This window comes from Macaca thibetana, chromosome 20, assembly GCF_024542745.1.
Source record: "Macaca thibetana thibetana isolate TM-01 chromosome 20, ASM2454274v1, whole genome shotgun sequence".
NCBI classification, from domain to species: domain Eukaryota; kingdom Metazoa; phylum Chordata; class Mammalia; order Primates; family Cercopithecidae; genus Macaca; species Macaca thibetana.
This window is the reverse complement of record NC_065597.1, coordinates 74,147,175-74,170,990: the sequence shown is the minus strand read 5'-3', so window position 1 is coordinate 74,170,990 and position 23,816 is coordinate 74,147,175. Positions and strand designations below refer to the sequence as shown.

General features: G+C 57.6%; 3 protein-coding genes across 4 annotated transcripts in view; 2 read left to right on the top strand and 1 right to left on the bottom strand.

Annotated features, from left to right (window-relative positions):
• The window catches only part of JPT2 (Jupiter microtubule associated homolog 2), a 179,718-nt gene that overhangs the window by 12,047 nt on the left and 143,855 nt on the right, over window positions 1–23,816 (top strand). The gene's annotated exons all lie outside the window — the stretch shown is intronic.
• IFT140 (intraflagellar transport 140) overlaps window positions 1–23,816 on the bottom strand; it is a 107,375-nt gene that overhangs the window by 28,227 nt on the left and 55,332 nt on the right. The gene's annotated exons all lie outside the window — the stretch shown is intronic.
• TMEM204 (transmembrane protein 204) lies at window positions 791–22,971 on the top strand. Its single transcript, XM_050774540.1, has 3 exons — window positions 791–1,789; window positions 9,350–9,505; window positions 22,175–22,971. Exons 1-3 carry the CDS (start codon window positions 1,510–1,512, stop codon window positions 22,417–22,419), a joined length of 681 nt encoding a protein of 226 aa, XP_050630497.1. The 5' UTR covers window positions 791–1,509; the 3' UTR covers window positions 22,420–22,971.

The following is a 23,816-nucleotide window of genomic DNA, read 5'->3' as shown; positions in this document are numbered from 1 at the left end:
CTCGCGGTGTCTGCCCAGCAGGGCAGAATAATTCTGAGCAGAATAGATGAAGACGCTTCCGAGCTCTCTGGCAGCATAAGCTCTGCGTGAGAGCCTGACCGCTTACAAGGTGACCTGCCTAGTCCTGTCCCCAGCTGTGGGGGGTGACCGTTCCCATCAATAGCAGAGGTGGCCCAGGCCCCACGTGACATTCGCCCCATCCCAGGCCCCACTGAGAGCCCCACCTGGCATATCCAGAATCCTACCCTTCTTGCCACCTAAGAATGACCTGGCCCCGAGGTCCTCCAAGTACAGTCCCTGGCCCCGCAGGTCTGGGTGAACTTGCTCCCTCCAGGCACACGGGTCTCTCCCCTTCCCAGCAATCCTGTGATATCTGTCCCCCTTTTGAGGGCAGCATTCCGTGATGGGGGCAGGCCTGGAACATGGGGGCGGGGGGAGGCCTGTGGTACCTATGGTCCTGGGAACACGGGTGTGGGAGTGGGGGACGGCTGTGGTACCTATGGTGCTGGGAACACGGGGGCGGGGGAGAGGTACCTATGGTCCTGGGGGTATCTATGGTCCCAGGGGCAACTGGATGGCTGGGGGGTGTGAAGTCCCCAGGGTAGGCAACAGTCCCCCAGTACCCACCGGCCTCCAGGCCCTGGGGGCCACCAGGCTCAAAAGCAACAGGCGAGACAAGGGGTCTGGCCCGCGCCCGGCATCCCTGGCCTGTCCTCTGGGACAGGAAGGTGGGGAGGGGCAGCAGGGGGTGGGCCTGGAGCAGGGCCTTAGAAGTCTCCCGGCCTTTCCCATCAGGAAGCACATCCTGTTGGTGTCTGGCTGCCGCGGCAGGGCCGCTATTTGTTGCGGTTGGCTACGCCCTCCGGCTCACCAAAAACAGCCTCAAAAACAACCATTTCCTCTCTGCTGAGAGCCAGGGAAGGCGAGCTCCGCGCACACGGGCGTCCCTGCGGCAGCCACTCGCTTTCCAGGACCAGCCAACTGCCCTAGAGGCATCTGCACAGGGGCCCACGCGGTAGAGAGGAGCTGTGAACCCGCTCCACGCTGGTCACCCTGCCTGGAGCCTGGTGCTCACGGCGGGCCGGTGCTAAGAAGCGTGGCCCGGGCTCGACTCCCACTGCTGCCGGCCTCCCGAGTGACTCTGTGTTCCACTGCTGCAGGCGAGAAGAGGCACGCACGGCGCAGGCCGGCCTCCGCTTCCCAGGAAGACGGCGCACTCCCGGCCCTGGGTTCTTGCTGCTGCCCACCCTCTCCTCCCTGGAATGGGCCCCGAGGCGAGCGGCTTCAGCACAGGCCTGGCCCTGCTCCAGGTGCAGGAAGGAGGATAAGGCCGGGCCGAGAGGCGGCTCACCTGGATCGGCCCATGGGCCTCCGCCCGCGCCACCCCGAGGATGAGCGGTGATGTCCTCTAGCCACCCCTAGCAGCGTCGGCTCTCCCTGGACCCTGGACGTGCGGCTGTGGACTGGGACTTGGCTTTCTCCGGATAAGTAGCGGCACTGGCGACAGCGATGACTGTGCAGAGACTTGTGGCTGCGGCCGTGCTGGTGGCCCTAGTCTCACTCATCCTCAACAACGTGGCGGCCTTCACCTCCAACTGGGTGTGCCAGACGCTGGAGGACGGGCGCAGGCGCAGCGTGGGGCTGTGGAGGTCCTGCTGGCTGGTGGACAGGGCCCGGGGAGGGCTGAGCCCTGGGGCCAGGGCCAGCCAGGTGGACGCACGTGACTGTGAGGCGCTGGGCTGGGGCTCTGAGGCGGCCGGCTTCCAGGAGTCCCGAGGCACCGTCAAACGTAAGTCCACTTGTTTTCCTGATGCCTTCAGCGTGGCCGAGGCTCGAGGGCACACAGGAGACACCAGGCATGGACCTGGTGAGTGGGTGGGGAGGCCTGGCCCCTGCTCTGCCCCAAGCGTGGCCTCTGGACAGGCAGGAGCGGGCACTGGGTCTCCCAGGGAACCAGGCCCCACAGCCCCCTCTCCCTGGCCAGAGGCAGCCCCACACACCCCTCCTGCTCAGTGCAGAGTCTGCCTCCAGCTCTTTTACACAGGAATGCGTCTCAGGCGTTTGGGTGGCCTTTCTGCAGTTACGCATCGTTAAGAGACGGGTATATTAATCAAATCAAGGAAAGGCATTTTTTCCGTGGTTGAAAACAATTATTATGGCTGGGCGCGGTGGCTCACGCCTGTAATCCTAGCACTTTGGGAGGCCGAGGCAAGAGGATTGCTTGAGGCCAAGAGTTCAAGACCAGCCTAGCCAACATAGTGAGAGACCCTGTCTCTAAAATTAAAAAAAACCGTTTCTTTACTCACGAGTAAAATGAACAAGAAATGAGTAAAATAAACAGAAGTTTAAAAATGCACGGGTGAGTTCTGGCTTTGTTCTCACAGTTGTTGGGGTCTTTGAGGCGGAGAGCGGCAGAAGGAGATCCCCAGGGATGGGTTTCAGATGGGACGCTGGAAAGGAGACGGACAGGGAGGCCGGGACGCTCGGAAGGGGACAGGGACGCTGAGTGGTTGCAGGGGAGAGGAAGGGCTCAGAAAGATGCCACCGCACGGTGGGGTTTGAGTGGCAGGTGTGGGGCTGCACACATAGGAAGGTGCTTACAGCCACGGTCACCTCAGCAGTCACGGCCTGGGGCCGCAAGTCTCCCAAAGGCCAACTCTCTAAAACTGCCGGCAAGGTTTTGACTCGCAGACACCCCAGTCTGTGCTGCAGAGCGTCCCAGGCTCAGGGTTGGACGCACCTTCTGCTCTGAAGACAATGCTGGTCTCTGAGGCAGCGCCTCTGCTCTAGGCTCTGGAGGGAGTCTCGGAGTCCTGGGGTAACACATACCACATGTGCCTCAACCACACAGCTCCATCCTCAACCTGCCGCACTCAGAACCCTCAGCGGGGAACGTCATCCCCATTTCGCAGGCAAAGAAACCGAGGCTTTGCAGAAGCCATGTGGCTAGGATGAGGTCCCACGAGGGAATTCAACGCCCTTCTGTCCACTCGAAGGCCCTCAGCTGCGCTGCACAGCCTGGACTGGGCACCTCCTCTCACGTCCTTCACCAGCAGGGACCAACAGCCGTCTTTTAAAAAGATCAAAGCCTATGAATAACTTCAAAGCTTCTACCGGCTCTCAGAACCCGGTGTCTTATGGAAAGCCCGAGACTTGGGTCTCTGCGTGACTCAGGCCAGGCGCCCTTCTTCCAGACTCTGCCTGCTCTGCTGAAGGAGCTGCAGCCCCGTGACTGTGCCGAGCCTCTCGCGGGGGCAGCGGTTTCGCAGGCCCTGGAGGTGGGGCCGGGTGTTCGTGTGCTTTGGGACCATCACTGGCATCCAGCCCACAGAGCACCCCCCACCGGGGGAGGGAGTTCCCTGCCGGCCCTTGGCTGCAGCTCCGCACCTCCAGGCCTCCTAACTGCTGCCACCAACACCCACATGTGGCCCAGGCAGCCCAGTCTCAGGGCAGTTGGGAGCCTTGGCGCCCCTCCCTGTTGCTACCTCTTGCATTCCTCCAGTCACAGGGCCGCGTGTAGCCTCTGGGGCGTCGTTTGCATCTGTCCCAGGTCCCCGGCTGTCCACTTGCTTAGGCCTGGTCACCTCAGGCCAGCAGGACACACGAGCCCCTCACAGAGCCCCCTGGACAGCCTCCTGCTCACCTGCCTGCATCTACTGCTCCTCCCTGAGCCCTGGTCAGCCCCTTGGACAATATTTACAACATCCTCCTGCAACTCATACGGCATCTGCAGGTGGCTGAGCCTCAGCGAACCTGAGCAGCGAAGCTTTGTCCACATGAGGGAAGCGTCACGGAAGCTCCGTGTGAACGAGACTCAGTTCAGGAAAAGGAACAGGCTCGATGGGTAACTTTTCTTTCATTTTTAAATTTATTTTGAGACGGAGTCTTGCTCTGTCACCCAGGCTGGAGTGCGGCCACCACATCCCCCAAGGCCCCAAGACAGGGACGCACCCAGCGTCTCCCTTGGCCGTGCTGGTGTCTTCCTCCTGCCTCTCTCGCCTTCTCCTTCACCAACGTCCATCTGCACTGGTGCCCACCTCTCCAAGCCCACGTGCTGTTCTCCCACGGGGCGGCCCCTCTGTCCACACAGCCCAGCAACATTTGCTGCCCCCACTCACGTGCACCCGTGTCCCCAACCTGGTGAGGGGCCGCTACCTGCCACCGCCGCACGTCAAGCCTGCAAAATCCTGCCCATAACCTAGGTGGGCCTGGAAGTAAGCCCTGGCGAGGGGCAGCAGCTCCAGCCTGGCCACCCCACTGAGTCCGGCCAGCTCCTAGCATCTTCCTTCATGCCTCGGCCAGTGTTCCTTGTAAAATCACCCAGCACGCATGATGGGCTGCGACCCTCTGTGCTGTGAGGCTGGGTGCTGCTTTGCTCACAATTCCATCCCGAGAACCAGTCTAGGGTTGGGGTGGGGCAAGCCAGGGAAGGCAACGTCACACCGCGTGTCGCCTCACACACGCCAGGGAAGGCAACGTCACACCGCGTGTCTCCTCACACAAGCCAGGGAAGGCAACGTCACACCGCGTGTCTCCTCACGCAGGCCAGGCCATCCTCAGGGTTTCTGGATGTCGCTGAGGTCCGCGTGGATGTCTCCGGATGGCTCTGTGCCCCGAGGCCCTGCCCCATGGAACACACAGAGTCAAAATCATCCAGCACTTGTCACTTGCAAACATCAGCAGGGGCCTGCCTGAGGGATGGGAGATGCGCCCCGGACATCCTGAACTCTGGTCAGGGCAAACAGGGCTGGGCCCAGGGCAGAGGGGCCTGGTCTCGACTTCATCCAGGTTCAGGCCCTCCTGTGCCCCTGCCTGGGGTGTTCTGTGGCCTGTGGTGAGTGGGACTTTCATTGCGGATCAGGGGCTGTCTTTCCCTGTGAGAGCTTGGGGGACCAGGGAGGCCTGAGGTCCACCTCACAGGCCATATCCAGCGCGGGTCTCAATTTCTGTTCCTCACTTCGTCTCGTTTTGGACATTTACTTCTTCGCTCTGTGTTTCGAGCGTTCTGTCAGGCATCTGCAACAAGGTGGCTCGGGAACAGATGACAGTATGATTGAATCTTGATGCAGGTGAGCTGGAGCCTAGCGCTAAAGGGGAGCCCCACCCCTCTCTCCGGTGGCTCCACGTGTCTCCGTCACCACGCACGCCCCACCACACATCAAATGGGCACGTGAGACCCTGCCTGAGTACAGCTGGAGGACAGAGCTCCCGGGCTTCAACCCTGCTCGGCCAGGACCCAGATGAACCACGTTCTCACCAACATCTTTAAAAGTCAGAGGCCACCACGTGGGGCCACACACACAGGCAGCACCACAGGAACCTGTAACACGCCCGAGCTGTGAACGGCAGCTCTAAACAGCTTTCTTGGGGCAGGCGGGAGCGTGGCTCAGACAGGAAGGCTCGGTCAGGAGTGCCTCCTTCCTGGCAGGGCGGTGGGTCTGTGGGTACCACTGTGGTGAGCCACGCACCCTGGGGACTCGGAGGCTGCACAGTGGCTTGTGGAGCGTGGCTGCTGCACAGAGCCCCTGCCATGGTGTGTGGCACAGGGCTGTGTGCCTGGAGCTGCCAGGAAGGAAGGCTGGGAGGCCACGGGCTGAGGGTGGGAGGACAGGTCAGGGGTGCGTCTGCACATGCCCAGCTCCCAGGAGCCTCGGTCACTCAGCCTCACAACTACGCGTGCAGCTGTGCCTGGTGCTCAGGCCCACCTCGGTCATGCCATTCCGGGCTATGCTCCCCCCGGGGCAGCCCTGTACCCCTCCTCCCCCTTCATTCCGGTCTTTCCTCCCCTCCACGGCAGAGCTCAGAGCCCTGGGCCAGGAATCTGAGCTGCTCCTCTCTCAAACATAACCTGCTTGATGTTTTAGTGCCTCCCTCATTTTGCAACGTTTAGAGAAGCAGAGGCTTCTGGACGGAAATCATTGCCAAGACAGTTAAGAGCAAAGATGGCACAGCACCGTGCCACAGATCCCGCTGGAAGGGGCCTCCAGAGCTCACACACATCCCTAACGCGTCGACAGGACGCCCTCAAAATGCAGGCCTCATTCCGGTCCCTGCAGGCTGCACATGGTCACTGGTTGGGGCTGGCTGTGGAGCCCGCGGGAGCAGTCAGGAAAGTCCTGCCAGTCTGCCGGGGCAGTGTCTGCCTAAACCCTGGCTCCTGCTGGTCCCACCTGCAGAGGCCCTGGGGCAGGTAAGAAACCCAGGGCAAAGGCACCCCACACCTCAGGCCTCACCAAGCTGCACAGTGCCACGCCGCCCCTCGCCTTGGGCCTCACCAAGTCGCACAGTGCCAACATTGCCCCACACCTCAGGCCTCACCAAGCCACACGGTGCCAACGTCGCCCCATGCCTTGGGCCCCAGCAAGCCACACAGTGCCAATGCCACCCCATGCCTCAGGCCTCAGCAAGCCACACGGTGCCAGGTTGAGGTCAAGCACATCTCTGCCGTCCTCTGGCATTTCCAGTGCTCTGGGCTCTGCCCCTTCCTCCAAGCACTCTGGCCCCACGGCTGCCTGTGCCCACGCTGAGCCAGATCCTCACCTGCTGCCAGGCTTTCCCGCTCTCCCTATGGGGGACCCTTGGCCACCAGGCTGGCTCTCAGCCCCCGCGTCTGTTTCTTCTTTTGAGAGAACCTTGCGGGAGTGCTATGGTTTCTAACTCTGCAGTTACTTTGAAGATGAAAGAACGTGAGCTCTCAGTTACGTGGCAGCGACGCTCACTGGGGCGTCTGTTTTGCTGCGAGAAAAATCAGTGAGAAGCCGCTGCTGCTTCCCACTGCCCTGTCAGTGGTGCCTGCCTGTCCACGGGCTGGCAGCGCGTTTGGCTCTCCCCCTTGCTGGCGGAAGGCTCATGGTGCCACGTACCAGCTGCTCAGACTCCTTAGCAGCCTGGGGGCCCCCGTGCCCCAGGGTCCTTCATGCCTCCACTTCCTGTGCAGTGCCCTCACGCCCTGGAGGCCTCAGGGCTGGGGGTGCCACCCAGGCTGTAGCAGGCACGCTGGAAAAGCCTGGCATCCAGGAAGGAGAGCTCCCTCCGCCCCGAGTGACAGGAGGGGGTGCTGCGGAGGGAAGCAGCCTGAAATACAGTGGGTAGGATGGGGGCCCTCTGTGGCGAGGAGCAGTGCGCCTCCAGGGACACCAGGATGCCGAAAGCCTAGACAGACCATCCCAGACAGCAGCTCAGCCGGAAGCCAGGGTGGGATGTGAGTGCTCTGCAGCGCCCGGGAGCCAGGGTGGGATGTGAGTGCTGGGCAGCGCCCGGGAGCCAGGGCCAGCTGGGAAGCAGATGCCTCGGCTCTGGAGCTTTGAGGTTGTTCTGTGAATCCAGACTGCATTTCAATAAATGTTGAGGTTGAACCACGTGGAACTGCTAATACCCCCTACAGTGGTTCCAACGGATACTTCTAACCACGTAAACACTCGCGAAGTAAAGCAGCCCGTACCCCTTCCCCCACCCCAAGCCTTGATGCCAGCGTGCCTGCCCCGTGCATGCGTGAACCTCGACAGCCTCCCCTGCCGGTCTGGCTTCCCACAGGCACGCTCTGAGGAGGCAGCTTGAGGATCTCCCCATCCCCCTCTTAGCCTCCGCCCAGGACACACAGCAGTCACCCTAGAGGCCGGCACCTTCAGGACTCTTGGGAGATTCTGCTGCTCCCTCGATTCTGGTGTCTGTGATGGATGCAGGCACGGGGACCCGCTCCTGAGCGATTCGGGTGCCTGTGATGGATGCGGGCACGGGGACCCGCTCCTGAGCGATTCGGGTGCCTGTGATGGATGCGGGCACGGGGACCCGCTCCTGAGCGATTCGGGTGCCTGTGATGGATGCGGGCACGGGGACCCGCTCCTGAGCGATTCTGGTGCCTGTGATGGATGCGGGCACGGGGAACCGCTCCTGAGCGATTCTCGTGTCTGTGATGGATGCGGGCACGGGGACCCGCTCCTGAGCGATTCTCGTGTCTGTGATGGATGCGGGCACGGGGACCCGCTCCTGAGCGATTCTCGTGTCTGTGATGGATGCGGGCACGGGGACCCGCTCCTGAGGGATTCTGGTGTCTGTGATGGATGCAGGCACGGGGACCTGCTCCTGACTGGTGAGGCTGCTTCCCTCTTAGACTCCTGCATCAGTTACCTGAAGATGCCCTGAAATTTCAAGGCAAGCTGTTTAAAAAGGTGCAACTGTTTGCAACGACTTAGCTTTGGGAATTGAATTTCCCAAATATTGTTCAATCGAAAACAAGGCACGGCGATGACAGGCTGGGGACTCCGTGGGGCTGTTGTTTCACGTGCAGCCCCTGACTCTGGGCTGAGTGTCCATCAGCACACACACTATTTGCTCTGCAGCACGCGGGGGCCTGGGAACACACTGCTTCACCATCACCTCATTTGGGCCTCTGTGTAAGGTTTTATTTGTGGGAGAACATTTCTCTGCTACAGAAATGTGACAAGCCCTGGTCCCCGAGGGCAACAAATGCACCTCCCTCTAAGGTTCACCCACAGAAGGCTCCGTCTTCCCCTGACCACGCGTCCATATGCCCTGCCTGCCTGGCTCCTGCAACCAGGGTATAGGTGGGGGACAGAGAAGGCTAGGCGCAGACCTACTGTGAGTGGGGAAGCAGGTCCTGACTTTAGCCGCTGAGTGAAGGATTTGTGGCAGGAAGTGTATGGGGTGGGGGTGCCCGGGCCCCAGGGGGTGAGAGGGTCAGGTGGGGGGCACTGGTTCAGACCCATGTGCGACCCCTGCTCAGCTCCTTGCTGGTTATGAGGGGCCTAGAAGAGGGGCTTCTCCTCGGGCCCAAGTCCCCCAGCTGCTGGGAGGAGAAAACACAACCATGGGCCGCTTGGGGGTCGGGAAGCTGACCACGCAGGACAGCAGTCCTGAGAAGCTGGCCCCCCACGGAGGCTCTGGTCAGGCAGCACCCTTGTGTTGGATGCTGTGAGTTTAGTGAGGGGCCTGTGAGGCAGACAGGGAAGCTGGTGTTGCTGGTGGGGCTTCCCCTTCCCACCTCCACCCCTATGCTATCGTCTTCAAGGGTCAAGTCAAGCAGAGAGGAGCAGCTGTCTCAGGAAGACAGAAACAGCAGCGTAGCGCCCGTCCCTGCAGTGATAGGACCACTGCAGCCAGGCCTGGCGGCTGGGATGCACCCTTCTGATCAGGAAGACATGGGACCCAGGGCTTGCAGGCAGGTGAGGGGGAGGGCATGATGCTTCCAGAAGGCTCTGCCCAGAGGAGGCACGGCCCGTGCCGACTGTCCTTTCCAAGGCAAACACAGACCATGAAAGTGGTGTGACGGCCGGCGTGGCCTCTGGAGCCCACCTGCGCTCACCACTGTCTCTCTGTTCTTGGCCTACAGTGCAGTTCGACATGATGCGTGCCTGCAACCTGGTGGCCACGGCCGCGCTCACCGCAGGCCAGCTCACTTTCATCCTGGGGCTGGTGGGCCTGCCCCTGCTGTCACCCGATGCCCCGTGCTGGGAGGAGGCCATGGCCGCCGCGTTCCAACTAGCAAGTAAGTACCTGGGCGGGCGGGGCCACCACGTCCTTGCCCCCTGTGGCCTTCTGGTGTCACAGGAGGGTTCTGGGGCCTTCGGTGGCCTGGGGGGAAGCTGCAGGCCGTACCTCTCAATGTGTGGCCACAGACCACTGAGAAGCCCCATGGGGCATCCTCCCTCTCCACGGGCTGCTGTGGGCAAGAATGATGAATGACAGAAGCACACCCAGGCCAAGGAGCAGGGAGGCCGCCACCACCTGGCGCGGCCTAGCGTGTCTGTCATGCCCTTTTCCACTTTAAAGGCCGAGGCACTTTGCTTTCCTGAGTCTGTGGGGTCTGACTGCTGACTGGCCCTTGTGCAGCCCACATGGGGTGGCCTGGGTCCTGCCCCTTCCTCAATGCTGAGGCAGCTGGCGGGGAGCAGCCCCTGGGCAGAGGCAGAAGGGCCCACGCCTGGCCCTGCCCTGTGCCCCTTCCCAGCTAAGAGGCCTAGAGCAGATCAGGCCTAGGGAGGCCAAGGCCTGTGCTCTGTTATAAACGCAGCTTCCTAGGACCCGCCTGGGGTCAGCGCAGGCCATTTCCATGAGCGGGACAAGACAGAGTGAGGAGAACACGCTAGCACGTTCCACATGGCCTGAGCCGACGGTGAGGGGCCTGCACAAGCACACGCCATGTGCCTGGCTCGGACACAGATGCAGATGGCAGGACCATCACGAGGACCCTGGCTTCCCCAAGCTGCCATGCGAGTGGGGGAGGAGGCCCGGCCTTGCAGGCAAGGGGGCCATCGCTGCTCAGAGCCTCCTCTCAACGCTCTAGACCCAACACCCTGGGACAGAGCTTGAGAAGATCTGGCGTCATAGAGGGTGACAGTGATGAGGTCGTCGTAAATGACCTATGGAACGGTCCTGCGGCGTTCTAGACAAGTGGTGGAGCCACAGCAGTGTCCAGCCATGACCCCCAGCGACCCGAGGGGCTCTGCTGGTCTTCTGTGGCTGATTGAGAGGTGTGAGGACCGCGGGCACCTGGGGCAGGCTCAGGTCTCCTGCTGCTCACTGGGACAGGTCAGCCTGGTGACCGCAGAGACAGGGACACAAAGAAAGCGAGCATGTCAGCCCGTGGCTGAGTGTGGCCAGCACGAAGCTGCCCGCACCTCCTCCTCCTCCTCCTCGGGCCAGTGCGGCATTCTGCAGGCTGCCCTGCAGCTCCCACAGAGGAAGTGGCAGGAAGTCCAGAGTGAATCATTCTAGGAATAACGATCCTGGGCCCTTATCTTTCTTAAGAAATACAATGTCCAGAATGAGGCTGACAGACTGTGGGGGCAGGTATTCCTGCGCTGGAAAGTGCCCCGGGCGAGTCAGGCCGGCTCTCTGGGCGCTATTAATAGCATGGTGTGATAGCATGGTGTGGCCCTGGACAAGTCACTTCCCCTGGCGGACAGGGTGGGAAGGGAGGGTGCCTCCAGGCTTCAGTGGAAGAGCACAGGCCGTGGAGCCCGGAACTGAAGCTGCATCTTGTTTCCATCACCATCGACGTGGGGTCGGGCAGATTACTGAGCTAACATGAGCCTCCGCGTGCCCAATTTCGAAAAGGGTAATTTCTGCCCCCACCCAGCTGATTGTAAGAACGAACGAGACAGGGACGTGGGACAGAGGACTGACTCTGCCTCCTCCCCTCCTGCATGACTGCAGGGAAAACACGAGACTCTCAACGAGGTGCCCAGGCTAGGAAAGCTCCCACGGGGCCCTCTCTGACCCGAGGGCCATAGAACAGAGAAGTGGTTTTCCTGTCTCACTGAAATGGCCAATCTCTACCGTGTGCAGAGACTGGCAACCCCGTGGCTTAAAGAAGGAAATGGAAGATTTTGAAAATGTAATTGGAAATGCTGGGTCAGAATAAAGATATTTTAGTGGTATACAGAAAGCAAAAGCAATAGTTTTTGATTCTGAAAATAACTCCTTCGAGTAGGATAACCCAATGGATCACTACATTTCTTTTTTTTTTTTTTTTGAGATGGAGTCTTGCTCTGTTGCCCAGGCTGGAGTGCAGTGGCGCAATCTCTGCTCACTGCAACCTCTGCCTCCTGGGTTCAAGCGATTCTCCTGCCTCAGCCTCCCATGTAGCTGGGATTACAGGCATGCGCCACCATGCCCCGCTAATTTTTGTGTTTTTAGTAGAGATGGGGTTTCACCATTGTTGGTCTGGCTGGTCTCGAACTCCTGACCTCAGGTGATCCACCTGCCTCAGCCTCCCAAAGTGCTGGAATTACAGACGTGTGCCACTGCGCCCAGCCAGATCACTGCATTTCTTTTTCTTTTTCTTCTTTTTTTGAGATGGAGTCTCGCTCTGTTGCCCAGGCTGGAGTACAGTGGCACGATCTCGGCTCACTGCAACCTCTGCCTCCTTGGTTCACACCATTCTCCTGCCTCAGCCTCCCGAGTAGCTGGGACTACAGGCACTTGCCACCACGCCTGGCTAATTTTTTGTATTTTTAGTAGAGACGGGGTTTCACCATGTTAGCCAGGATGGTCTCGATCTCCTGACCTCGTGATCCGTCCACCTCGGCCTCCCAAAGTGCTGGGATTACAGGCATGAGCCACTGCGCCCAGCCCAGATCACTGCATTTCTTAATAAATCTCCTTGAAACTCTTGTTTAGAATTTTTAGGACTACTGTGGATTTGGCATGTCGAAAATGACAGCTTACTTCCTACAAAATCTTATTTCAGGACAAGATAGTGTTTCCAAATTTATTTTAAAAACTCACACATGGGGGCAAGCAGCCTGACGGACCACACTGAGCTGCCCTGCAGCACTCCCGGGGGACGGGCTGGTGGCTTTCGCAGGCCTGTCCTGGTCAGGAGGGGTGGTGGCGGGGGAGGGACTGTGCTCCAGCACAACTTCTGACAAGGTTGGACCAGGTTCTGTCCAACAACCGCCAGAACAGCGGGCCCCAGGGCGAGGGCCAGCAGCACCGAGAGGGCCCTTGGTGTTCTGGCGGCTTCTCTCGTCCCCACAGGCCGCCTCTCCCTCAGTGTCCAACCATCACCCCTGACGGGTCTGTTTTGCCCAAAAAGGAAATGCATTTTGGCCCTGTTTAGACTTGTTTCATTGACAAACAGGAGAGAGAGTAGCTATGTGCCTTTCTTCTATCATGCTGCTAATTTTAGAGTCGGGTTTTTTTCCTGTGCTCGCGTCTGTTTTAAACAGTCAGGGAGAGACTGAAGGGCGCCAGGATGTCCTGTCACAGGACAAGGAAACGCATGCTATTACCTGTTATGCAAGTGAACCTCGATCTCAGGGCTTGGCAGAGGTGGGGCGGGCAGTGAGGAGAGAAGATGCTCATGAAAGGAGGAAAAGTACATGGAATAATGGGGAGGCTGGAACACCCTCGAAAGCCAGAGTGCAACACACTGAAAGGAGGGCTGCTCGTCAGCTCGAGAGAGAGGTGACAGGGCCTGTGCTTTTGCTCTCACTCCATAAATGTTTCTGGGCCCAGTGCCATGCTCAGCATGACGCCTGGGTCTGCAAAGGGACCACCCTCCTCGCCCCTCAAGGCTCCCTCTTCCCTGCTCTGACACCCAGAGAGAGCAGCTGAGGGAAGCCACTGTCCTGGCTTGGTGGCCACCACCCTTGGCATTCTATTCAGAGGTTGTGTTCTGCTCACTCCACAGACCCCTCGATTCTCCCCGCTCCTCCTCGTGGCCTCTTCTCTCTGCACTGCACCTCTGTTCTTTCACGGTCTGTGGTCTTGTTGATTTGTGCAGATAGGCACGGGCAGGGAGGGAAAGGAGTATTGAAGGGGGTCAGGGCGAGTGGCCAATGGAAGGTAAAAGGTCATTACGGCCTCTGATGGCCGCGGCCGCGGCGTGACCCTGGCACCTGATGCCTGAGCAGCACGAGGCTGAGGGCGACTTCTGCAGGCAGCCTAGGCCGGGAGGCTCCCTGGCACAATCAGGTACTGAGGATGCCCCGAGGCCTCAGATGTTTCCCGGCTGGAGCACTGGCTGGTTCTGCGGGAGCCCAGAGCAGGTGGCCTGGATTCTGCTCCTGGCTCTGCCCCGGTCAGTCGTGAGTCCCTGGATGAGCCCCCCTTCCCCTGGTGTGATCTGTGCAGTGGAGAGTGACCACTCCAGCCCACAGATGTGCCGTCGCCAGCAATGCTCGCAGCTGTTATTCCAGCGTCTCTCTGAAGCCCTGCTGGGTAACACGCATGCTGAGAAGCTTCAGGCCTGAAGCGCAGCCCACATGCTCCCTGGTGCAGCACCTGTGACCCCCACCTAGGCCTGTCCCCCTCCGGGGGGCAAACTGTCCTCTTGGCAAGAACGCCGCCAGGATCGATTCATGGAGCAGGGCCCTCCCGCCTGCAGCTCTGGCTTTCACACGGGGCCTGGGCCTCAGGGTCTGCTGTCCTGTCCTGTCCTGTCCTGAGCCTGAAGAGAACTCTTTGCAGTAGTTCGATCTAGCAGCCCTGCAGAGCTCTGGACTTGGGTTGAATCTTCAAAGGGCAACTCCTCAGCCATCGCTGGAGCCCAGAGCAGCTGCTGTCTTACCAGGGCCAGCATGAGGAGGTCATGGCCACACATTGGGGTCAAGCCAGTGAGGTCCCCACCGTCCCCCAGTCGGTGCTCACATGACACTGCCTGCGTCCGTGTGGGAACCTGTGGCATCTCTGCTATAAGAATGCTGGGCTTAGCTGGGTTTCTCCGTGTTTTGTTGCCAGAGAGATGGGTTCTCGCCTGCTTCTTCCTCGAAACAATCCCTCTTCCCCCCGACTCCGCATTACCTTGTCATTTGTATAAATGACTTCTGATCCTTTTTGGAAAATGGTGGCATATAACCCCAAATTCCCCGAACATGACATCGGGGCACCAGAAGGACACTAGAAAGGGCACCCTGGATGGCACTGGTCCGTCCCGATGCCCCATGACATGCTGAGAAGCTGCCGTGTAGAAGTCAGCTGTTGCTGTTTTATTCTGAACTGCCTTCACAATGGCATTCAGATTTTCCTGGAGACATTGACTTTGTCAGTCCTTAAACGGTCAGCAGGGTTGATAGTCAGTCACTGACCTGGAATCCTGCTCGCTGGTGAGAAAGTCTGCTGTTTTCCTAGACTTGGGAATCTTCTCGTGGAAATATACACTTTCTTGTTATTTACAATAACCTAGTTCTTTGTTTGGTCAGGATTATTTATTTGAGACAGGTTTCACTCCAATGCCCAGCCTGGAGTTCAGTGGTGCAATCTGGGTTCAATATTAAGTTCCACTTCCCAGGTTCAAGTGATTCTCCTGCCTCAGCCTCCCGATTAGCTGGGACTACAGGCATGAGCCACCATGCCCAGCTAATTTTGTATTTTTGGTAGAGACGGGGTTTCACCATGGTGGCCAGGCTGTTCTCGAACTCCTGACCTCAGGTGATCCACCCACCTCGGCCTCCCACAGCGCTGGGATTACAGGCATGAGTCATTGCGCCCGGCAAATCATCTATTTATTTCTTAAAGCATAGATGGGGTCTTGCCATGTTGCCCAGGCTGCTCTCACACGCCTGGGCTCAAGTGATCCTCCTGCTTTAGCCTCTCAAAGTGCTAGGGTGAAGGCGTGGGCCGCTGCAGTCAGCCTGGTCTGCATAGCTCACTTGCCTGTCTTTGGTGCCCACTCCCCAGGCATCAGTTTGTGTCCCCTTCATCTCTTCTTTCTCTTCCAACTGTGGCTGTTGAGAGCTTTGGAGCCTCTCGTTCTTCCCTCCCAGGGCCTCTCCCTCTAGAGAGGACCGTTTGGGTCACCGTCATCTTGTTGCTCACAGGTGGGAAACTCCAGCCCCCACCAGGGCCTTGAGGTGGCCAGGCAGCCGTCTGCTCCACAGATTCTCTTTAGAGCCAAGGGCACCCAGTTTGCCAGCTCTGCAGCTGTCCGAAGAGCATCGGGGTCAGCCCCGGGGTCTTTCCACTCTGCCACCTGCGTGCCTGTGTGACAGCCATTCCAAAAGGAAGGCCTGTGACAGAAGCTGAAGCCCCAAGAAGCCGCAGGAAGGAAGGGAGAGGGGAGAGGCTGGCCGGGCCGCGGAGCTGTAATTCACACCGTTCGGGCGGCTCACAGGAAGAGGCTGTTTGCTTTGGCAACACAACTTCATGAAATGGAATTGATTCCATGGGCAGAATCTCGTGTTTGCTAAAACTCTTCCCTTACATTTGTTTCTAAACAAACTGATGAACATCATTGAAAAGTTTTGGGGGAAAATTCTTCAGGAAACAGGACAATGAGGACAGAGGGAATCTTAATGTAAAGACGGTGTGAGAAAGGAAAACTCAAAGGTTTAGGGCCAGCCCCAGCCCTGTCTCCTTCCACCCCTTCCTATCCCCCCACGTAGGGAAGTGGAAAGGACAGCAGTAAAAGGCTAACTTGACTTCGGAACAGCATCCACAGCACCGTGTGATGATGCAGCTGACTCAGTCACCTTCTTACCAGCGTCTGGAGGCCAAGGTTAGAGCAGTGCAGTGAGGTGTGTGGCTACAGGCGCCTCTGCATTTCCGTGTATTTGTTAGCTTTTTACTGCTGACACGTGGAACACATGGAAGGTTCCCTCACGCCAAGCATCTGTTCATGACATAAACTTTTCTCCGTCAGGGTAGGATCAGGACCACCGTCCTCCGCAGGAGCCACCGGCGCGCTCCAGCAGTGGTGCCCCTGCCTGCTCTGGTGCTAGGACGAGGGCAATGTCCCCTTTTCACAGCATGCCTAGGGCTGCTCAGGCTCTTGAGGTCTGGGGCCTGGTGGCGCCTCCAGGTCTCACTGGTGTCCGAGAGCACGGTTCTAACCTTACAAACCCCTCTCTATCTAGATGTGCTCTAAACGGAACCAAAGACAAACAAAAGCCGACACTGGTCTTCACATAGAAGTCAAGTAAAATGCAAAATTTTAGCCTTTTTTTCACACAAGGTACAGACCTAGAATTTTCCCTTCTGCTTCTGTGGTGATAAATATGCCAAGTAAGCTCCAGCCCTGGAGCTGTGCCACCAGCGAGCAAAGCGCAGCTCCTAGAATGTGGCTCCCAGAACGCAGCTCCCAGACTGGACTCCCAGAATGTGGCTCCCACCAGCGAGCGACGTGCGACTCCCAGAACTCGACTCCCAGAACACGGCTCCAGACGCACCTTGGGTGCTTTTCTTTCTTTATTTTTTTATTTTATTTTTTATTTTTAGACGGAGTTTCGCTCCTGTTGCCTAGGCTGGAATGCAGTGGCAGTCTCAGCTCACCGCAAGCTCCACCTCCCGGGTTCTAGCGATTCTCCTGCCTCAGTCTCATGAGTAGCTGGGATTACAGGCACCCGCTACCACGCCTGGCTAATTTTTGTACCTTTAGTAGAGATGCGGTTTCACCATGTTGGCCAGGCTGGTCTGGAACTCCTGACCTCAGGTGATCCACCGCCTCGGCCTCCCTAAGTGGTAGGATTACAGGCGTGAGGCACGGTGCCTGGTCACTTGTTGCTAGAGTTTCAAGAAACAGCTTTCTAGACTCATGACTCTGGGGTGGGGCCTGCCCTGCTCCCTCCTGCTTTGTGATGGTCCCTGCCTGTTAGGCTTGTTGTTTACACCTGATCTGCCACCTTGATTACTGCCTTGGGGCAGGAGGCCGCACTCGGTCCTGCCGCCCGCTCTGTGGTTTCCTCCATGGTTTGGTCTTTCCACTTTTAACTGAGAGTCCGGAGAGCCTTCCCCACAAGCTTGACCCTCCAGGTAGGGCGAGGCCCTGCCAAATGCCACCCTCTGGGGACAACGAGATTAATGACTTCCCCATCTCTCTAAAAGGAATGCCAGTCCCCCAAGGACAAGTCAAGAGTGCCCTAGCCGTCTCTGTGGCTGATGCTAACCCTAGTGTGGTCCCCGGCATGCCAGTGGCGGCTGAACAGGCCTGCTAAGTACAGGGCCACGTAGCCGATGCCAGCGGGTCCTTGGGAATCATGGTGCCCCTCCGTGAGCATTCAAAGGCACCGGTGTAGCGGCATCCATGTGATCTGGCCAAAGGGTCCTGTCCCTCTGAGGGGTGTTGGTCACTAAAATGCCAAGGCTGCTGTCCCTCCTCGCCTTTCCCGCAGGTCCACACTGCATTCTATTCTGTTTCATGTCCACTTTGATTTCCTCAAATGATTCACTCAACAAGTAATTGTGGAGTGACTCCTGGGAAGCTGTGGTCAATGATGGGGCAAGTTCTGGCCCCGGGGAGCCTGCCCTATGGCGGGGGACAGCGGCCAGAGCCACCCATGAGTAAAGACACAATGACCACAGCTGGCGGAGGGGGGGCAGGTGCGACTCTAAGCCGAGGCCCGAAGGATCAGAAGCAGGAGGGGCCCCTCCTCCCTGGGGCCAGTCAATCTGGGGACAGTGGCGCAAGGAGAAGCCCAGAGTAGGTGGACCTGGTGACTCAGAGGGGTGGAAAGGGCCAGTGTGACCACAGGTGGCAGAGGGGCAGCCGCAGGTATCAGGGGAGATCCTAAGGCAATGAGAACCACAAGGGTGCTGAGTGCTGGGGAGACGGGATGTGAGTTTGATAAAGATCAGGGTGCAGCACTGGAGGGAGGGCCGCCTGCATCAATGTCCCCAGCAAGATCACCCAGCACAGCCGCAGACACCTTGAAACACCCAGCACATCCCTCACTGTCGAACCCAACTTCGGGACGTGCTTGTTCATGGAAGAGCCTAAGATCCACGGCACTTCAATCTTCTACTGTGCTTTGTTGGGAGCTACCTGTACAAAGGAGGCCATACCACACGCGCGTGGTCCGGCAGACCCGGCAAGATCAACTCTGCGGGGCATCCTCCCCAGGCTGGTTGCCCCATGTTTCCTTAGAGCTTTCTTCCCAAGGTTTTCCTAGAAAGCCACTGTGAAGCCAAGCTGTACACTCAGAAGCCTCCCGGGTGTGTCCCTGGTGACGTCCCCGGGCCTCCCCCTGGTATTGTGTGGCCCACGCCATCCCCCTGCACGCCCCTCCTCCCCACTGGACCACTGTCTAATGCTGGGCCGTCCAGAGCACGTCTGCCCACGCTCTGAGGGCGCCTGACCCAGGGCCTTGCCGTGCTGAGCTTCGTCCACTCGCCCTCCTGGGAGTAGGGCTGCGGGTCCCAGGGCAGCGCGGCTTCCAGAGCTGCCAGCGCCAGCGCAGTCCTGGGCGAGGGCAGCCCCTCCGCTTGCAGCCGCACCAGTCGGTGCTTCTCCCTTTCTCATTTTGCTCAGTCCAGGAAGTGAGTGCATCTTATCCATTCCAAAAGCCTTAGGGTCAGCCCTCCGGATTGAGTTCTCATCCCTCACACTTCCTCAATGATGGTACCTCCAGGTCCCCTCTGTATGGAAACTGACCCCCACGACAACCACAGACGGTGAGGGAGGTTGACCCTGGAAGCCATGGGGGGCCCAATCCCTTTCCACTGTTCCATTTGGATGAATGATATGTGGAACTGGAGGCCACATAGATTTTAAACATGTTTCTGTAACACCCGCAAGTAGAAAGGAAGCCTGGTAAGGGGGAGAAACAGGCTCTGGCCACAGTGGGCTGGAGCCTCATGAAGGCCAGCTGCTGCCGGCATAACCTCCCGTCCTCCAGCATCGCCTCCTGCTGGGCCGGGACTCTCCCCAAGTCTCCCACTGCCCCTGCCAAGAGTGCCCCACCCTTCCCGCTTGCCTCTGTCCCAGGTGTCCTGAGCTCTCCACTGTGCGTGCCCTGCCTCCAGGGCCACCTCCTCTGAGCCCTGACGCAAGCACAACCCATCCCCCACCGACAGAAAGTGCCAGACACTGTGAACACGAGAGGACACTGTTCAAAGTGCTCTCATTTTCATCACACACAACACAGGCTCATTCCTTCACTCCAGTAACACAAGCATTGATACCACACGATCGTGAGCAGAGGGCACATTCCACACTGGTAGAAATGCCAGAAGTTTCCTTTGTTAGTTTTCATTACAAATAGGATGCTTTTTTTTTTTTTTTGAAAGGGAGTCTTGCTCTGTCACCTCCCAGGCTGGAGTGCAGTGGCTTGATCTCAGCTCACTGCAACGTCTGCCTCCTGGGTTCAAGCAATTCTCTGCCTCAGTCTCCTGAGTAGCCGGGACTACAGGCATGTGCCACCATGCCTCGCTAATTTTTTTTTTTTGTATTTTAGTAGAGATGGGGTTTCACCATCTTGGCCAGGCCGGTCTTGAACTCCTGACCTTGTGATCCACCCGTCTCAGCCTCCCAAAGTGCTGGGATTACAGGCATGAGCCACTGTGCCTTGCCTAGAATGTTATTTTTTTTTTATTTTATTTTTTTTTGAGACGGAGTCTCGCTCTGTCGCCCAGGCTGGAGTGCAGTGGCGCAATCTCGGCTCACTGCAAGCTCCACCTCCTGGGTTTATGCCATTCTCCTGCCTCAGCCTCCCGAGTAGCTGGGATTACAGGCGCCCGCCACCGCGCCCGGCTAATTTTTTGTATTTTTAGTAGAGACGGGGTTTCACCGTGGTCTCGATCTCCTGACCTTGTGATCCGCCCGCCTCGGCCTCCCAAAGTGCTGGGATTACAGGCGTGAGCCACTGCGCCCGGCCTAGAATGTTATTTTTAATAAAACAGAAGTATCCAGGAGCTACCTATGTATAAAAAGCTCCATGAAGTATTATAAAGAATGAACACAGAAACCAGTCACTGTCATTGTTCAGGACAAAATGGAGATAGATAAATGCTTAATTCATACTGTCCGGAGGGTACAGTGATGATGAGAAGATAATGCTTGTGTGTTTAGGAAAAACAAGGCTGGTTACCCATCTCTCGCTCTGTCTGTCCTTCCCTACGCCTCTGTCTCTGTCTGTCTCTGTCTCCATCTGTCTCTGTGTCTGTCTCTCTGTATCTCTCTTGGTCTCTGTCTCTCTGTGTCTCCATCTGTCTCTCTGTGTCTCCGTCTCTGTCTCTCTGTGTCTCCATCTGTCTCTCTGTGTCTCTGTCCCTGTGTCTGTTTCTGTCTCTCTGTGTCTCTGTCCCTGTGTCCTCTCCCGTCGATGCTGGGGCCACACAGGGCAGGACATGATTTGGTTTCCCGAGGAATGCAGGGGAGGCGGATGGGAGTGGAGAGACCGTCGTGAACAGACGCACAGGTGTCAACAAGCAGACCAGGCGGAGGGACAGCAGGGGGGCTCGGCACGGCCAGAGCCTGGGGAGAAACATGGACGAGTGCCCCGTGGGCAAGAGGGGCTGGAGAGTTTAATCTGGACCAGTGTGAGTTACAGAGAGTCTCTGGCACTTTGGGTACAAGAAACAGACCCACTCAGGTCACTGTAACAGAGAGGGAGGGGTGCTGGGTAGGCAGAAGTGGGACTGGGGCTAAAGGCTGGCTGGAGGCCCCATGGCCTCCAGGACAATCTGTGGCCATGTCCCCATGGCTGTAGGCGATGAGGAGGGGCAGGGCCACATGGATGGCTCTCCATCCCAGAGCCTATGTTTCCAGCTGGATTAGGACACCCAGCTCCATCGGTGCAGCCACAGTATCCTGTTATCCTAGTTGGCAGATTCCAGGCATGAAACCCTGATTTTCCTGTTGTAAGAACTAAAAAAGTCTGTGGAGCTCCTTAAAGATAAAAATATAAGTGACTGTGGTATCAGCAACTAACTAGACGGGAACAAGCTGAGCCAACCGAGGGTTGCTCATGGCCCACCTCTCCTTCTCTGGTTTTAGGCTCTGGAAAGAGGGGAAAGCATGGAAGGAAAATCCGCCAGGCAGGAGGGAGGGTCTAGAACGAGAAGCACTGACTTTGAGGGAAGACACCAGATATAGTCAAGGAGCCCTAGACAAGGCACTGGCCCCATCTCTGCCCTGCCCGAGCCGCAGATGCCAGGCCATCTGCAGTTCCCAAAGCAAAGGCCAAGAGCGAGAAACTGTCAGGAGCACAGCTCTGGGCGCAATGAGCACCAAACTGACCTGTTTCCAGATAAGACTTAGAAAATATCTTTTTACTTTCACTTTGAACGAATTAAGCATTTACAAAAGTCAGAGATGGATTTAACACAAAATTACTGCTGAGTTTGGGGGGCTAGGAAAGGCCCCCCAAGTTTGTGTTGCAAGCATCAGTGCTGACCTGAAGGAAAGGTCACAGGAGCAGCATGCCAGGACAGAATTAAGCAGACACACACCACCCCTCCACAGCCGCTAGAGCCTAAAGTCCTAAGAGCCACAGAAGGGCTAATACAAGGTGGCTCAGGCCGGGCGCGGTGGCTCACGTGTGTAATCCCAGCACTTTGGGAGGCCGAGGTGGGTGGATCACAAGGTCAGGAGATCAAGACCATCCTGGCTAACACACAGAGAAACCCCGTCTCTACTAAAAATACAAAAAGATTAGCCGGACGTGGTGGCGGGCGCCTGTAGTCCCAGCTACTCGGGAGGCTGAGGCAGCAGAATGGTGTGAACCCGGGAGGCGGAGCTTGCAGTGAGCTGAGATCCGGCCACTGCACTACTCCAGCCTGGGCGACAGAGCGAGACTTCGTCTCAAAAAAAAAAAAAAAACAAGGTGGCTCAACACCGGGGCGGCTGCCCCATAAAGCAAGAACCTGCTTTAGGACAGAGGACTGGGGAAGTGTAAAGCAGGCTGGAACCCGCTCTAGGACAGAGGGCTGGGGAAGGAGTGGAATCTGCCTTCCTCTCAGATAAGGCCTCTCAACCCTTCTCTCTCATCTGCAGGTTTTGTCCTGGTTATCGGGCTGGTGACTTTCTACAGAATTGGCCCATACACCAACCTGTCCTGGTCCTGCTACCTGAACATTGGTGCCTGCCTTCTGGCCACGCTGGCGGCAGCCATGCTCATCTGGAACATTCTCCACAAGAGGGAGGACTGCATGGCGCCCCGAGTGATTGTCATCAGCCGCTCCCTGACGGCGCGCTTTCGCCGTGGGCTGGACAATGACTACGTGGAGTCACCATGCTGAGTCGCCCGTCTCAGGACTCCATCGATGTGCACCTGCTATCATGGAAAGCCTGGAAACCAAGGGACTCCACCACCAAGTCACTTCCCCTGCTTGTGCAGAGGCACGGGATGAGTCTGGGTGAACTCTGTGCCATGCGTGTGAGACGCGTGTGTGTTTACTGTTATGTCGGTCATATGTCTATACGTGCTGTGGGCCAACCTCATTTGCCTCCAGCTTTCCTGGTTAGCGCAACGCGGCTCCATGGCCACACGTGCTTCAGGGTGGAGGTTGGAAGCTGAGACACAGGTTAGGTGGCGTGAGGCTGCCCTGCGCTCCGCTTTGCTTTGGGATTAATTTATTCTGCATCTGCTGAGAGGGGCAGCCCAGTCATGTCTTATACTTTGTAAAGCAGACCAACAAGGAAAATTTCCTTAAAATATTCACAATATTCCTTGAGTGAGTCATAATCTACAGCCGGCTAGTGATGGTTTCAGACAGAATCGTGTTCGTGCCTGTTTTGCTCGATTCCTTTCCTAAGTTAAATAAATGCAAGTCTCTGAACTCTGTCTATAACTTGTGTTCTATCCATCTATACTGCGACATGGCTGAAAAACATTTGATCCACTTTTCTGTGATTTTTTGGGGGCTCACACTAAGGGTCAAAACGACCTTTTCAGAGACCCCGTAGGCATACACACCCTGATCCACACTTCTGTTCAACCAAGTCTCAGAAGCCCAAGTCCTTACAGACTCTCTGATCAACAACTGGTAGGATAAAAGTGAAGGAGTCTATTTGCTTAAAAACCCTCAGCCAGGCTGGGTGTGATGGCTCACACCTGTAATCCAGCACTTTGGGAGACTGAGGCGGGTGGATCATGAGGTCAGGAGTTCGAGATCAGCCTGGTCAACATAGTGAAACCCTGTCTCTACTGAAAATATGAAAAAAAAATTAGCCAGGCTAATTGGTGGTGGGCGCCTGTAGTCCCAGCCACTCGGGAGGCTGAGGCAGGAAAATCGCTTGAACCCGGGAGGCGGAGCTTGCAGTGAGCCGAGATCACGTCACTACACTCCAGCCTGGGCAACACAGCGAGACTCTGTCTCAAAAAACAAAAACAAAAACAAGAAACCTTCAGCCTCTCTTTAGTGAAATGCTTGGTGGGCTACAAAATGCCTGCATGAGGCTGCACTGGGTCCAAACAACCCCGTGTCCCAAATCTGTTAAGAGAGGAACAAGCCGTGAGTCCTTGAGTTGGGCAGAAAACACCTAACATCTGCCTCTGAGGGGTCCAAACTGGCCCCACCCCCCAGAACCCAGAGCCCAAGGCTGCCCAGCCACACCGCAACCACAGTCCCGGCGCCCGGCCACACCGCAACCACAGGCCCGGCGCCCGGCCACACCGCAACCACAGGCCCGGCGC

What these genes read in the sequence shown, in the direction of transcription:
- TMEM204 (XM_050774540.1), top strand. Translation starts at nt 1,510, where the DNA reads ATGACTGTGCAGAGACTTGTGGCTGCGGCCGTGCTGGTGGCCCTAGTC. An exon ending in GTCCCGAGGCACCGTCAAAC is followed by an intron (nt 1,790 to 9,349) that starts GTAAGTCCACTT and finishes CTTGGCCTACAG; the next exon opens with TGCAGTTCGACATGATGCGT. An exon ending in CGCCGCGTTCCAACTAGCAA is followed by an intron (nt 9,506 to 22,174) that starts GTAAGTACCTGG and finishes TCTCATCTGCAG; the next exon opens with GTTTTGTCCTGGTTATCGGG.